The sequence below is a fragment of the Notothenia coriiceps genome, unplaced genomic scaffold (assembly GCF_000735185.1).
Source record: "Notothenia coriiceps isolate Sejong01 unplaced genomic scaffold, NC01 NC01_scaffold00037250, whole genome shotgun sequence".
Classification (NCBI taxonomy): Eukaryota; Metazoa; Chordata; class Actinopteri; order Perciformes; family Nototheniidae; genus Notothenia; species Notothenia coriiceps.
This window is the reverse complement of record NW_011369951.1, coordinates 11,552,582-11,567,836: the sequence shown is the minus strand read 5'-3', so window position 1 is coordinate 11,567,836 and position 15,255 is coordinate 11,552,582. Positions and strand designations below refer to the sequence as shown.

Genomic DNA, 15,255 nt, shown 5'->3' with positions numbered 1-15,255 from the left:
CCCCCCACAAAAGTGACTTTCCCCCGGCAGCAGACAGGGAATAGAGTCTGATTAGTCAGATGTCAACCGGTGCGAGGCGGCAGAACGTGCCTCCGTTCGGGCCGCAAATGGCATCAGGATAGAACTGGGAACACCTCTTCACGCCAGAGAAGACACAGACTTCCCTCCCATCCGTGAAGAATAGCAAAACTGCCTTGTATATTTTGGCAAGTTCCTATTAGGTGTTCTCAGAGATGCCACTATCTCGAGCCACAGTTACTTTGCCAGGAGGCATGACAACATGCTTTAAATGTATGGGTGCGAGAAAATGACAAGGCAACCGGCTTATCAAATGAGACACATTCAACTCCTCCAACGGGTTGCTACCATGGGGGAATGTGTGTGTGTGTGTGTGTGTGTGTGTGTGTGTGTGTGTGTGTGTGTGTGTGTGTGTGTGTGTGTGTGTGTGTGTGTGTGTGTGTGTGTGTGTGTGCTGCATGGCCAAAACATCATGACAACATTTTGGCATTCACTTAATTCTGTCAATTAACGTGTGTTTCCTTTGATTAAGGAAATGAAAGGACAGATAAAGGATGCGATGGAGAGAGGAAAGGGGGTGGAAAACGACGGGGAAAAAAAGAGTTACAAGCTGTGTACATTTCTATTCCAATAGCTTTAAGGGGTACATTAAGCTTTATCACAAAATACAGCCCCCCTGAAACAATCTGTATGCAAATAAAGCCTTACATATGGTTTGAGCTGTTTGTAGCTCTGCCGGCAAGATTTTTTACGTAGTCAGTGAGTTTTGCGGTTTGCAGATGTTCTTTAATCTGTAATGGATGCTGGCATTGGAGTGATCCACTCCGGAGCATGTCTTTAAAACTGTTTATTTGATAAGTCTTAATGTTCTTGCACTTCCACAAATTGACTACTGAGCTGTTTAATTCAATCAAAACTCAGCAAATTAACAAATGTAATGCCTCTATGGATTCAAATGCTAATTGTTTGTGCCATACTTTCAGAGCGATTAGAAGCGCCCGTTTACAAAGTGCTATAGTGTTGAGCAGAGGATTGTGTGTAGCAGGTCAGTGATTCCTTTGACAAAGGCAACTTATGAAGTCGAGGAAGGGGATATTGTACGTGTCTCCCTGCAGTTCCAAGTTTTAAAATATTGCGTGCCAATGCATGTCTAATAGTATGCTGATTTTCAAAAATAGGGCATTACAAGCAGAGTCAGGGGTCTACTTACGGACTTCTGTGGCAGTCACTGTGATGTTGTGCCACATGTCCGTCTCCCGGTCCAGCGGTTTGGCCAGTGTGATCTTCCCGTCGTCCACGTTGATGTTGAACTGCCTCTCCAGGTCCGTGTGCCGATCGATGAAGTACCTGCAATTACAATCAATCATCAGCAAGCCCCCACTGCAGCATCTTTGGCAATCCTTTGTGTATTGTGGCTAACAGGGTCCTGTCCAGCAGGAGAAACTTGTACATAAAGGGAAATTAAAATGATTAAGAGGTCTGATTACTATAATTTCCTACCAACAGCAGCCAAGGTCTGAACCTCATATTGTCTAAATTGCATTCCATCCTGTCCATCAAATGCAATCAGCCATGTACATTTTCATATCATTTAAACAACATGTATTTAAAAATATCTATAGGGTCCTTTTACCTACAGTAGAGACACATTGAGCATACAGTTGATGACAGTTGTACCTTTACAATAAATACACTGAGTCCCAGCACAATTAATGGTAGTTCTACATTAATAGTAAAATAATTTAAAATGTCTATTTATTTGTTGCATTTATTTTATACTTCTTATCCTATAGATTAACAAGCCTGTGATAGCCCTTCCAGTAGAATGAATCTTCGGATTAATGTAGTATTTGCCATTCTGTCGTGCTACTGGGGTAGCCTGGAACAGTACCTGGTCTTAATACAGTCATAGCGTAAAAAGCTGATAAGTCATGCCAAACGATTGTGTAGTGTTACTTTAGTTGGAACAATGGACTATATACAAGAAGTGGTCATAGTCAACATGACATCACACATTGATTTCTGGACTACAGTAAAACATACTTGAGTTTTACATTTTGACACCAGAGGGGTCGTGCTAAGTACAACCCAATGCTAAACAAGACAATTACAGGCAACCAAAATATTAGAAGTCACTTTACTGAAATGAAAACACACTGTGAAAGAGTTAAAGATTTAGGGCTTGATCACACCAAAGCGACCTGTCAATCACAATGTTGCCACGCCCTAATGCACACCCTGCTTTGTTCCACTAAATACAACAATCAATTATAACATGAGGACTTAAAAAAACAGCTTTTTAAAAAAAAATTAACGGAGGTTATAAATCAAGTGAGAATTAAGGTAATTTTCTTTTAGACTTCTATTAAATCGGACTACTTTTTGCAAGCGGTGGAGTTGCCCCCTCTTCAATAAAAGAGAGAAAGGTCAGGGTATGTATCTTGTTGCTCCATGCTCCAACTCAATCTACTTTCTCCCATACCTCTAATCCTTCTTGCAAACACTTTACGCACGGTAGAGCAACTGATTTGATGGCTTCAGTTGATCAAACTATTACCGTATTACATAAATAGGTTTCAGTTCAGATCACGCCCTGCCATATGGACCGCATAGTGATTTACATAAAAAGACCTAAACCTGAGCAACAGAGGGCATTAAAGCCTAATAAGGTCAGAGAAGCCCTCCCCCCCAATCGTTGCTACACCTCCCTCATGCACAGAAAAAAGACCATTAGTACGTGTCATGTCAGAATAAAAGATGGGGTGTTGTTAACCCTGTTTGGGATCTGTCAACACGCAATGGCCCCCAAAGGCTTTGCATTAATGAGTTAGGACAGCATTGTGTCACACATGAGATTTAACAACACAGTGCGGGGGAGGGGGGTAATTGATGTAATGGAGATGACCGGCTTGTTTTGTGTGACCTTGTCTGATCTAAATGATTTTGTTTGTTTTTTAAACCACTAGCCATTTGTAGGTCATGAAGCAACACATTAAGTAATCATTTAAAAAGGAGTAGACTTTTAAATAAGTCAAACACAGTCAAAGAATATATTTGTAAGAAATTCCTTTTCTTGATTCAGTTTCTCTGTGACCCTGCCTCTGACACACTGACTTTTTGAAGCTTCTATTAAGGATACAGTGGCAGTGATATACAACTCCTCAGGAAAAAAAAAATACTCTAGCAGTTGGTAAGAAAAATTGGAATGCACATGAAAGAGAATTTGCGGGTGCTACTGGAAGCTGTGAAATCGTTCCTTCATGTAGCGGCGCGTAGAGCCAGATTCTTTGGACGAGCCCACACGAAACTGAGTTTAAAAAAGGATCCGTCATTATGGGTCATCTTTGGCTTCATTTGCCATTATGCGTAACTGTCACAAACATCCTACCCACCTAAAACACAAGGCCACGTGTTTCCGTTCCTCCAGGACAAACTGTCTCCCTACCTTTCTCCTTTTTCTTCTATCTTCCCTCACAATCTCGTCCCCCTCTTACCCACTCGACAGTCACAAAGTATTTTATTTTCTATCCAGCTGGGTCTCTAGCTCTCCCTAATCCAATCCCCCTATCCAATTCTCCGCGGCCCCCCTGTCCCCACACAGCCGTCCCTCTACACCAGGCGTCCCGCTGACCCTTCCCTCCTAACCCTGGGTCTTGCAGCAGAGCCGCTCATCCCTATCAGTGCAGACCTGTTGGCAGGAACCCTCCAGTGTTGAAGAAGGGATACAGAGAGATGGAAAAGAGAAAAGCACAGAAAGCCACAATAACAACAATTTATATGAAGGAGGGCGCTGCTTATACAAGAACGGGAGGAAATGAAATAAATAAAACCGCTGGCCCAGATTCCAATTGTTGGGGAGATGTACCGAGCCGTGACATTTCCATTTTTGAGATGAAATGGTGTAAAATCCTCTAGACGCTGGGCTGGGAGAGGTCCATAAGGACCCACTCCCAGCCCACAAACCCTCCCTCACCCACCCCCCCATCTCTCCCTCTCTTTTCTCTCCTGCCCTGCAGACGCAAAGCACTTTCAAGACAGGCAGACAGCAGCAAACCACCTGGGAGCAGCCTCTCTCCCGCAGACTGAGTGGATCCCAGTCAAACTCTGACAGCCTCACGTGGAAGCGAGGAGACAGACCCTGAAATGTTCTGCCACCTGTCACTCAAACTGACAACGTGATGTGAAAAGAATTAAAAGCAAATAAAAAAATGATATCCAGCGTGGTACGTGCGCGGTTTCCCTGAGTGTGATGTGGTAATGTGTTTGAGTGTGACAGTGTGTGTCGCCTCGTTTCAGCTTTGCTTTACTTTACACATGCCTTTAAACGCCATTGGGATGACCTCAGTCTAACGGTTTAACCTTACAGGGAGGCAGTTTGTAAAAAATATTGGAAACCACCAAAAAATATCGTTTTTTAAAGATGATTTTTTTTTGGCCAGTTTATCCTTTTTTAGAAATACAAATTTGAAAGTGGGAGATAGAAGGGATGACCTTAGACGGGATTAGAACCTGCGTCCTCCGCAGCACAATTTATTCAACCTCAATATAGAAACATAACAAGCTATTCAAATGCATCAGTGTGACAGAAGCTGTTCACTGCATACAAATAGATAAGCTGTAATCAGTGACATCATCATTCTTTTTTTCCTAACTCATTTAAAGTTCCTTGGCTCATTGATGTGGCCTCTCTGCTCTGTTTTTCTGGCAGATCATCTGTCAATCAAACTGTGGCCCGGACGTCTTCTCTGTTTGAGTTTCTGTGGGTGGCAATCTTTTGTCTCTTTAGTCGCGGTGGCTATCATTGCTCATGCTACCCAGTGATTTTTCGCTTTCCATCACACAATGCGTGTCATCGGATTTTCTCCACTAATATTTACCAATGTATAGGCCTAATGAACCCAACAACATGCTCACTATAGCAATCCACAACATCTGCATCATAGAGCCTTGAGCATTGATCACACTGCTGCATAATGGGTTGTGTTTCACAATGAGGTGCAAACTGACACTGATTGAATCTGACAGGAAAACACTGAAAAAACAAGAAATGATCTGTGACCTCTAGCTTTAGGGGTTCATGTCAATAGGAGACATTTCTAATTTACTGAAAATAGCCAAGATTGGGATTGCTAGTGCATTTAGAATCAAGGACATGATTTCTCTCAAATCCCTTGAAGTGAGGTTGTAACTTTTATAAGCCAGGAAATTGACAGTAATTTCACAAAAACTCAATTAATTTTTTATTAAAAGTTTGCAAGAGTCAGTTTACACAAGCTCTAAGTCAAGCTGCTTACAATCCTGATTGTAATTAAGTGATTAATATTGTGTTTAACATCTTATAATTTATTTGTTTCATTTATATTATATCATAATTTGTGTATACTGAGAAAGTACTTCCAAATTGTAATGATGTACTTACTGTATGACATATTACTATGTATATCATTATCTGAAAAGGATAAATGTGCGCCTTCGCATGTGAGCACAGTGTGATTTTGTCACCTTGAGAGTATAATCTGTGTGAGTGTCTAACGAGTTGCTGGATTTGATAAAAAAGGAACAACTCCTTCCCTTTTTTTCTGCAGGGACACAAATGCTTCAGTGACATTCTTGCTTGTTATAAGGTCAGCAACTCTATTGGGAGTACCACAGATTTAGGGTTAGGGTCAGACTAACCCTAACTCTGAACCCACATTTTTGGCCGTGCCCTGAATGCTGACCGGAAATAGAAAAAGAATATAGAGCAAATGCTTTTTCCCTTTTGTATCTGCAGAATAAAAAATGCCTCTGTGACATTTTTGCTTGTTTTCATGTCAGAAACTCCAATGGGAGTTCCACACATGTAGGGTTAGGGTAAGCCTAACCCCAACTCCTTACCCAGTTTTTGGCCTTCGCCGGAATGCTGACTGCTTCTGTATTGCCAACGCATTTTATTCAGGTGTTACTAGAATGTAGTTTTCCTGGAGGGTCCATAGTAAATCATAAATAACAAAACCACAAGTCCTGCGGAAAAGGCCTTCTCGACATTACATTTCAAAACCACCCAGTTTTCATGAGTTCTTGTATTACCATATACATCATGTTAGCTGTCAGCTGTGCTCAGGCAACATAAGGACGCCTGCAGTAAGAAACAAGCTTTACAGAATTACATTACATTTCCCTCACCAAGACGAGAATAGACGAAAACAAAGATGTCAAATAGAATTGTTTAAAATCCAAGGCTAGTTTTGCCAATGCTTGTCACAGTATCAATAGTTTGGACTGAAATACAGTCACAGCGATTCTATAGGCAGTTTGTGTCAGCCACAGTGACTGCCAAATGTCACATTGCCTTTTATCTGTGATCAGTCAGGTAGAAAACGGCAGAGCACAGGCTCCAGAGAGAAGCAATACTGGGAGCATTTCATGGAGTGCACCTGAAATGTTGTTGGTTGGCTGCATTAAGTACAGCTAAGGGCTTGTTTGTCTCCTGAGTGCAGAGGACATGGCAGCCCACCAGAGCACCCGCCCCCGAGTGGTTTAGACTCAGACCGGTTTAGTCTGGTCCGGCTGGAGGGGGGGATTGAGACAGAGAGTGATTCTAATCAGAAGCTCGTTCAGATGGGGGTCAGGAGAAGCTGCTGCCACTCCTCAACTATAGATCAACCTTCACTAACCTCAGCTTTATTTTTGGGATGCTCTTTCCCTTATATATCCTTAAGAGACAAAGATTCAAAATGAAAGATGAGTAAAAGAGACAAGAGGAAGGACGATAATTCTATGCTAATGAGCGTAATTTATGGGTAAATCGAGTGTAAAGATTAACAAGCGACATGTCATGACATGACATAACTGCCTCATTCCCTAGTTGATCAAATGTATTTTAAATTTTAAAAAATACTCTTTAAAAAAAAAAGAAGACCCCTCTCCATGTAAGTTTAATTCATTATTTTGTGTTACTTCACCCAAACAAACTGTTTTAAGAGCTACAATGATTTGTGGGTCTTTAATTAGTCAATCAGAAAAAAAACTGCATTACCACACATCAAACATCAAATTCCAAGATTTTTCAAGGGGTTTCTAGGCTAAATACTCTTAAACTTTAGAAGCAAAATAAATGATAGCAAACTGAAAAATCGAGATGAATGAACGTTGCTCATTCTGGCGAAAAGAGGCGCTTGAAACAAGGATGAAACAGTCGGAAACACATGCAGAAAGTCTAGAACAAAAGGGAAAACCCCCAAATCATTAAAAGGGCCCCTATAAGTATCATCTCAATCAAAGACTAATACAATACAAAGGTGACTGCTTATCTAGTGTGTGGATTTACCTGTTTTATATCATTCTCTATTGAATTTATTTGAGCTTTGAAGGGTTGGTTTAGATAAAGCAGAACAGTTGGTGGAGCCACCTTTCATATTTTTCATATTTTTTAAAGACAGAATGATCAATTGATTAATAATGGATAATCATGATAATGGCAATAATTAGTGTGAATGCTGTGCAACAGCATTTGCCGTCAAATAACTTCAGCCTACTTTCAGCTACAGAAAACATTAAAATCTCAAAAATATTCAGTCTTTTCAGCACATGATGGAAACTTTCAACTTTTTCCAAATATTCTGCTATTTTAACTCTTTTTTTAACATTTAACTCAACTCTTACACTTTTTGAGATATTTAACTTCGTTCAACATGTTCAACATGTCTCCATGAAGGCTCATTGTAAATTCAGCCTGATCCTTCCTCAGAGCAGCAGCTGCACACCTTTAATAAATATGCCAAAAATGCCACATTATTGACCCAAAAGTACACAAATAGCAGACTCAGATGCTCGTCAGGGTCCTGAGATGCTCCACGCATTGACATTTCAAATGTTCAAATGTAAGAGGTTTATCTCTCATTCAGATCAATGGAAAGGCTCTCCTCTCACAGATCACTGCACATCACCATGGAAACCTTTGATCTCTGCACACAGGTGTTTGATAACGTCGTCACCATGGACACCTTTGATCTCTGCACACAGGTGTTTTGATTAGGTGCTCAGCACAGAAACAAACACTGACAAACAGACTGGAGTTTAAAGACTGTCTCAGCCTATTATTTTCTGTCTGATGGAGACTTCATACTGACTTCATCATGTTCCACATATTTTACACATTATTGGTGACGTATGGTTTTAGTTCAAAAAATTACAGTTCAAATATTCTGCTGCGTTTCAAAGTGTTTTTACTTTCTTTTCTCTTCTTAGTACACATTAATTCACTATTACTTACATTTAATATCCAACCCCTTCAGCCTACTTTCTGCTACAGATACCATTAAACTATTAAATTATTATATATATGTCAGGACATTGAGGCTATACATTTTGTTGTCTATACCTCTTTTAAATATTAAGCTTCTTCACTATGTTACCTACTCTTCCAGTTTAACATTTTACTTTCAAGTTTTCAACAAAGTCATTGCAATGCATTTGAGCTGTAACAATTTTGATTCAAATCACTTCACTTTTCTGCATTTCGCCGCTAAGTTCAGCAACACACTTACTTGGATTTTGTCGCTAAAAGCAGCTACAGAGACCATTCAACTAATAAAATATTTAGCTTTTTCTGCATTTTCAGCTAAATTCAGCAACAAATGTACACAGTTTACAGCATTCACACACATTTTCAGCAGGAAATTAATTTTCTAGTTGTTAATAGCAGCCCTGCATGCACTGCAAAAAAAGTATGTTTCAAAGGCATTATTCAGTGAGGATTCTTTATTATAAAGAACATCCTTCTCATCATGTAAGAGGCGTTACTAAGGCTACAGCCTTCTGTTAGCCAGCATATCTGGAAGGATTAAAATCGTCCACACTGTAATCATTTTATCAGCTCAAGGCTCAGACTCACAGGCTGATACAAATGTGAAGTAAGATCAAATGGTGCCTGGTAAGGGGTGATGCATCATATTAAGCTCTCTGTAACAATAGTTTGTTTCATCTCACCCCCTACAAAGAAAACACTTGACATCTGTGATAGACCAAGCTCATCTTGAACATTTGTTCGAATAAAAAATGTACGTTTTGGACTTCAAAGAAAATCACATGTTGAGGCAAAGCCATTTGTTGTGACAAAATGCAAACTGGCACCAAAATGTCTGGTTGTGTGTGTGTAATCTTGGAGCAGTTGCTTCTTCACGCTGATCAGTGTCTTTGCAGGAGTTGGCAGATGATTAATGCAGCATTCCATTAGCCACTTACAACTTCCTCTCATTTCTCTTGGAGAATGGAAAGTTTGATAATGAGCTGTGTTAAAACAGTACTTGAGTACAATTTCAAAAGGCTTTATTTTCACTGCGAGAACATTTTTGGGTGCCTGACAGTCGCACAAAGCCCCGGAGCAACAATCCATTGTCCTGGCTTTTCCAGAAAAAAGAAAAAAACTGATGATTAAAAGCTAAATAGACACTGTGAGTGTAAGTGAATGACCTCAGGGCAAAATAAAAACAAATAAAGAGAGAAATCCAAATAGGCAAGAGACGAAGCTGGTACCTTATGACCTATTTCACACTGCATCATCCTCAAAACATTTAACATTAAAGTGCCAAGACAGGATGTTTATATCTGGACAGTGTCAAAGCAGCACATGTGTGAGTAGATCATGTCAGCAGGGGGGTGTCATCTGCATACACACTCATTCATTATTTAGGCCTTTTTTCTTCCAATGATGGTGTCCCGTACAAGGCAAGAAACAAGAAAGAACACATGACTGGCTATTAATACTGCTCATAAATCAGAAGAAAATTATTTTTATGAGACTGTTTAATGTAGTAATGTACTGGACTTGTATAGACTTAAGATAAAATAAGACACATTTGCAATAACATGTCTCTTTTCTGTGCATGTGTTTGTTAATTAATCGATCAACTAGTTAATCATTGAAATCATTTTTCAATTAAATATTAAAAAACTTCTCAGGTTATTTCTTCCCCCGTGGGAGGATTTATTGATTTTATATTTTTATAAAATAATTTGGACTATTGGTTGGAATTAGGGGTGTCACAAATACCAATATAGAAAATAACCATGTTGTTTAAAAATGTATACAATGTTAATTATACACAAATGTTAATATTGTGTGAATAATCTAGCACTTGTTCAATCATTTCAGACATAAAAACATGCACAATAAACAAAGTTCAAGATTAAGTTCAAGATGAATCTGACGTATAGCTGTTTTTTGTTTGTCTATAGATAATTAAGTTGGCCACATTATTTACCATGTAACATCTAATATTGTGACCTGCACATAATCACAAAGGAATTGTTGAGTATAAAAACTAGTTTGGACTTATGTTATAAAATAACACTACCATAAGACAATGCTGTGTTCGATTCCTTCCCCATTCTTAGTTACCTTGCCTAAACAAAAGACAAAAATAATACTAATGCAAATAAAACTTAATTGATTATTTTATGTACCGTAATTTTCGGACTATAAGCCGCGCCTTTTTCCCTATTTTTCGACGCTGCGGCTTATATAACGGTGCGGCTAATCTATGGATTTTTACAGCTAACGGCCAACACCTTTAACTCTATGGGCTCTATGGCCGGTCCGCGGACCCCCACCTTTAAGCGGCGGGTTCCAGCANGGATGAGCATCGGTGTAGTTTGGGGTCGTGTACTTGGACTAACTCCGAAACTGCTCTTTGAAAAAAAGAGGGATGAGACTGCTAGACTCCGAAAAGCCAGAAAGAGTACTTGACATTGTCGATCGGATTTGCGCAGTGCAAGACTTCCATCTAGAACAAACTTTGACACCCACTTACCCTATAGTAAGTACAATGTGTTTTTTCATTCTCGAGGTAGTAATTTACGAGTGTGACGCACAATGAGGGGATCCTACCTCAGTATCGTCGGACCACGAGTTCGTGGACGCCGGGTCGTTTTACAGATCGCCGCGCGCCACCGTAAATTCCACGCCGCTGTCCAAGGGCGTACATACAGATAAAACAGACGGTCGTGTCTTTGGCTATGATAGTAATCTTCCAAGTTACAGAAGCCCGGGGCGCGGACATAACATATTGATTAACCACCGAACCTGTAGGTAGGAGATCGCCCCAGGCCCGCCTCGGGGGGCCCTTCTAAACACAAAAATGTAATAATTATATTTGTACGAAGTTAGGACCACGGAAACTCGTCGTGTTACCTGATCTCCTGACTAGATTGAGGCATTTTGTGGGTATACTTTTTGCAAAATGTAAAATTAGTAGTTTATTAACTGTGTAATTGGTCAGTTTGATGTATCGTTTATTGTCATTCAGATTGAATAAACATAAAACACAACAGTAATGTAGTGAAAGTAGTCCGGTTAAAAGAATAAAATTATATCCACAGTTGTTCTCGTACGTGGCTATTACTTACACGGTTACAGAGGTGAAGCAGGGCGCAGGATGTCTGACTGGGGGAATCCTTTATAGGACCCAAGACCGGTGGGGGAAGTACGTCTAGATCTAGGGAGCAAAGCGCAGCCCGAGGCTAGTCGTACCAGCCCACACAAAGGGGTATTACTGGCGCAGCTGACGTCGTAATAGCGGCGAATGTTTCATCCGAATCAGATCGACTCATTAAGTTAAGACTGGAACGATCCGAAAAAGTTGCATATTAGAATTAATTTACATTGTTGTAAAAGTTACACCGAAACTTTCCGAATTCCGCATGCTAACTCACTCCTTAATTCACTGGAAGACAATCCACTAAACACAGGTTTATTTCAATTACAGACGAAGTGAACGACGAACAGGACCGAACAGTCCGCTCAAAAGAAGCGAGACCTGTTACGTGTCGAAGCGCATAGCCACGAGCTTCAAGCGTCGCTCGCGTCCCCCGGAATTAAGAAAATTATTTTTTAAAAAAAATAAAAAGGACGAACCCCGAAAACGCGGACGGTCCCAAATTTATGATCCCTCATGGAGTCCGTATCAAAGCACGTAGGTGGCGTATACATGCTTCCGCGGTGCCTAGGCGGCGGCGACCTTGTATATCCCCTTGTGACTGACAAGGTTCGTGACAAGTTCAACAGTTCAATCGGTCGCCTCTGATATACACCAACATGCACATGAAGTATTACCGTTTAGGACTCCTACATGCCTCCATATATGTAGTAACATGTAGGAGAAGAATATATAACGCAGACCGAGGCAGCTTACTCACGAACACAGTAACTCTGACAGTACGGTTCACTAAACATCGGACATGAGCAGAACGTCCTGAGCTGAAATTAGCTAACTTGGCGGGAGAGACTCGTATACAACCTTAGTAGTAGGACACGTAAAAGGCTTCGCTCGCTCACTGTCTCAGTTATCATACTACGTGATCTAGCAGGTGCAATTCGACCGTAAATTGTCTACGTCGACTCTGTTAGGGTCCTTCCTGCACGATTTGCGCTCGCATACACTTTCACACATTTTATGATACTATGGAGTACATCGCACGATAAGAGAGCAGGTAAATGGATTCGGTCCTTCCACAGACTTAAGATCCATTCCGTATTGTAGAACAAATTTATATCAAATCAGCTTGGACCGTGACATAAACGGGGACCTTAGGATAAAGTACTCAGAATAAAGTATAGAAATAATAAATAATATAGATTAAGTGAGTACTAAATGTTTTTGTAATATGTGATTCGTAGATGAGAATATGTATGATAGGCATATGTGTGATTGAGTGTGGTCTTTAGGATTCAAATAAGCCCAGCTAGCTGACGTTTTGCAACAGATTCGTGATAATAGTGACATAAATTAGCTCTCATCAACTGGTAGCTAGCTACAGTATGTGTGTGTAGCATGAAGGGGCTACAGATTTATTTTCGTTTTGTAACCCTGTCGTGTAAAATGATAAATACATTAGCTAAACCCAAACTTAGCTTTCATCAAAGATTCTTAATGAGAGGTTGAAAACCGTCTCTGCTTTCATGGAAACCCCAGAAACTGGTTGTGACGGCTGCTGTTCTCTACTGAATGGTTAGTATAATCCATGTAGGGTCCAATTATTTGTGTTGGCCAGTGTTAGGTAAGTGCTGGTTTTGTACCCTACATCTATGTTAAGCTGTTCAACGTTCTACCAACACTATTTTATGTACCGTAATTTTCGGACTATAAGCCGCGCCTTTTTTCCCATTTTTCGACGCTGCGGCTTATATAACGGTGCGGCTAATCTATGGATTTTTACAGCTAACGGCCAACACCTTTAACTCTATGGGCTCTATGGCCGGTCCGCGGACCCCCACCTTTAAGCGGCGGGTTCCAGCAGGAAAAGCTGGAGGCCGGAAAAGAGTGAGACAGGTAGCGCGCAAAAGTAAAAGTGGAACCGAGAGTGGTATGCCGCTGCTGCGGCTTATATTCAGGTGCGCCTTATAGTCCGAAAATTACAGTAGTCAATTTGCAGATTTTGAAAATGTATTAATAATTTACTTTCATCATTTGCTGAACTGGTCTCTGTATCTCACTCTAACATACAAATAACTGCTCAACCAAAATAGCATCACCATGACAGCAAAAATAAGGACGGAGATTAAAACAGATGTCATTAACCATAAAAAAAAACGTTTAACCAAGGAAGGACATCACACAACCTTTGGGCTTAGTTCGTCCTGGCAATCTCATCACTAAACATGAGGATGCCACCTGAAAAGTGTGGGGGAGAAAAAAGTAGAATGCAGAGAACCTGCTCTATAGCTGCAGCCAATCTTTGAAACCCAGACTGCTCGCTGCTCACTGGCAATTACACACAACCTGTTGAGTGTTGTCCCTGGAATGCGGTCAGCAAGTCGCTAGAGAATTAATGAAATGCCAAGATGGAGGGAGAGAAATTGCCTGTATAACCTATCCTCAAGGTGCCCTTGTGGTATTTCCAAGAATAAGTCATACAAGAGGAGAATATAGCAGTGCTGGTCAAAGATTGAATGTGAAAGTTGTGCTGCCTTCAACTCATAATCAACTTCTTTTTTTTACATCGGTATAAATGAGAGGGTCGCTGCCGAAGACACTGCAACATTCTCCAAAGGTCACCGGCATGAAGAGATTTAATTGCATGCCTTGGTGTCAAGCCTTTTATTAAAACAACTCATTATAGCCTGAAAGGAATCATTATTAACCTATATTCTACATCGCTTCTTGAAGTTACACTTAAGAACTTTTTATTTCTCAATTGTATCACTGCTGTCAGTCAATAGCAAATGGGAAACAAAGAAAGGTTAAACTTACAGTAAACTGTACTCCCTGTAGGTTTGTATGCATGTAAATGGTCTGCAGAGTCACAAACCCTCAAAGTACACCCTGTAGCGAGTAAAACTCTAACACAGAAAATACCTCCCCAAAACGCCTCGTTGGAGATTTCTCATTTTCTTCCTGGGTATCGCTACGTAGGGATACCCAGTGTGGCCGCACCCTCTGCCAGCCTTTCACGAAACAAAGCTTCCCAAACCTTTCAACGATTCATGCCGGATATGTACAGCGTAGGGCACTGAAGAACGATGCTGTTCCTACTTTGTTTGGACCAGCGGGAGATTCGGGTACACAACCTGTAAGTATTCATTGTTGTTTGTGTATTTATGATGTTTAAAACAAACAAGGTATCTACCACAACTGTTTAAATGGGTAAATGTTTTTCGGACTGCTAAGTTGGGATGGCGGAGAAATGCTCTCCGCAGACCCATGCTCACAGCGTTATAAACCTTTTTCTTACTCAATATCAAGCCACACTTATNTGCAATATTTCAGTTGATTTGTAATGAATCCAGAATGTATGACATTTTTGTTTTTTTAATTGTATTACAGAAAATAAAGAACTTTATCACAATATTCTAATTTTCTGAGACAGTCCTGTATAAACAGGACATACATTTTATATAAAAAAGTTCCTCTGTGGATACGTCGAGTATAAAGTAAAAATGAAACTCTATAATGTTACTCAAACTCCACTCCAGAGTATTAAAACAAACTAATTTTGAGAAAATGGCCTTTAAAGAAAAGCATTTCAAAAGTCCATATACTGTGAAGGATACTTTAGTTGAAAATAAATGATATCACAAGCAAACTCAATATTAACATAAACACCTACATATGTATTTTGGATGGTTCTTTCCACCGGTCTGAACAGCATTTGAGCCCAAATGAATGCATAAAAACTATTTTGGCCTGTGGTGTCTGGCTGTGTATTTCGAAGATAGTCAAGAAGGTTTGGAAAAGCATGGGGAGGTCTTTTTATTGG

General features: G+C 40.2%; 1 protein-coding gene across 1 annotated transcript in view; it reads right to left on the bottom strand.

Annotated features, from left to right (window-relative positions):
* The window catches only part of LOC104967303 (cadherin-8-like), a 20,645-nt gene extending 9,428 nt beyond the window's left edge, over positions 1 to 11,217 (bottom strand). The window contains exons 1-2 of the mRNA XM_010796715.1: positions 11,192 to 11,217; positions 1,229 to 1,365 (exon numbers count right to left, since the gene is read on the bottom strand). Coding sequence (XP_010795017.1) covers positions 1,229 to 1,365; positions 11,192 to 11,217 — 163 coding nt within the window. The remainder of the gene's footprint in view (positions 1 to 1,228; positions 1,366 to 11,191) is intronic.
* Positions 11,218 to 15,255: the final 4,038 nt, after the last annotated feature.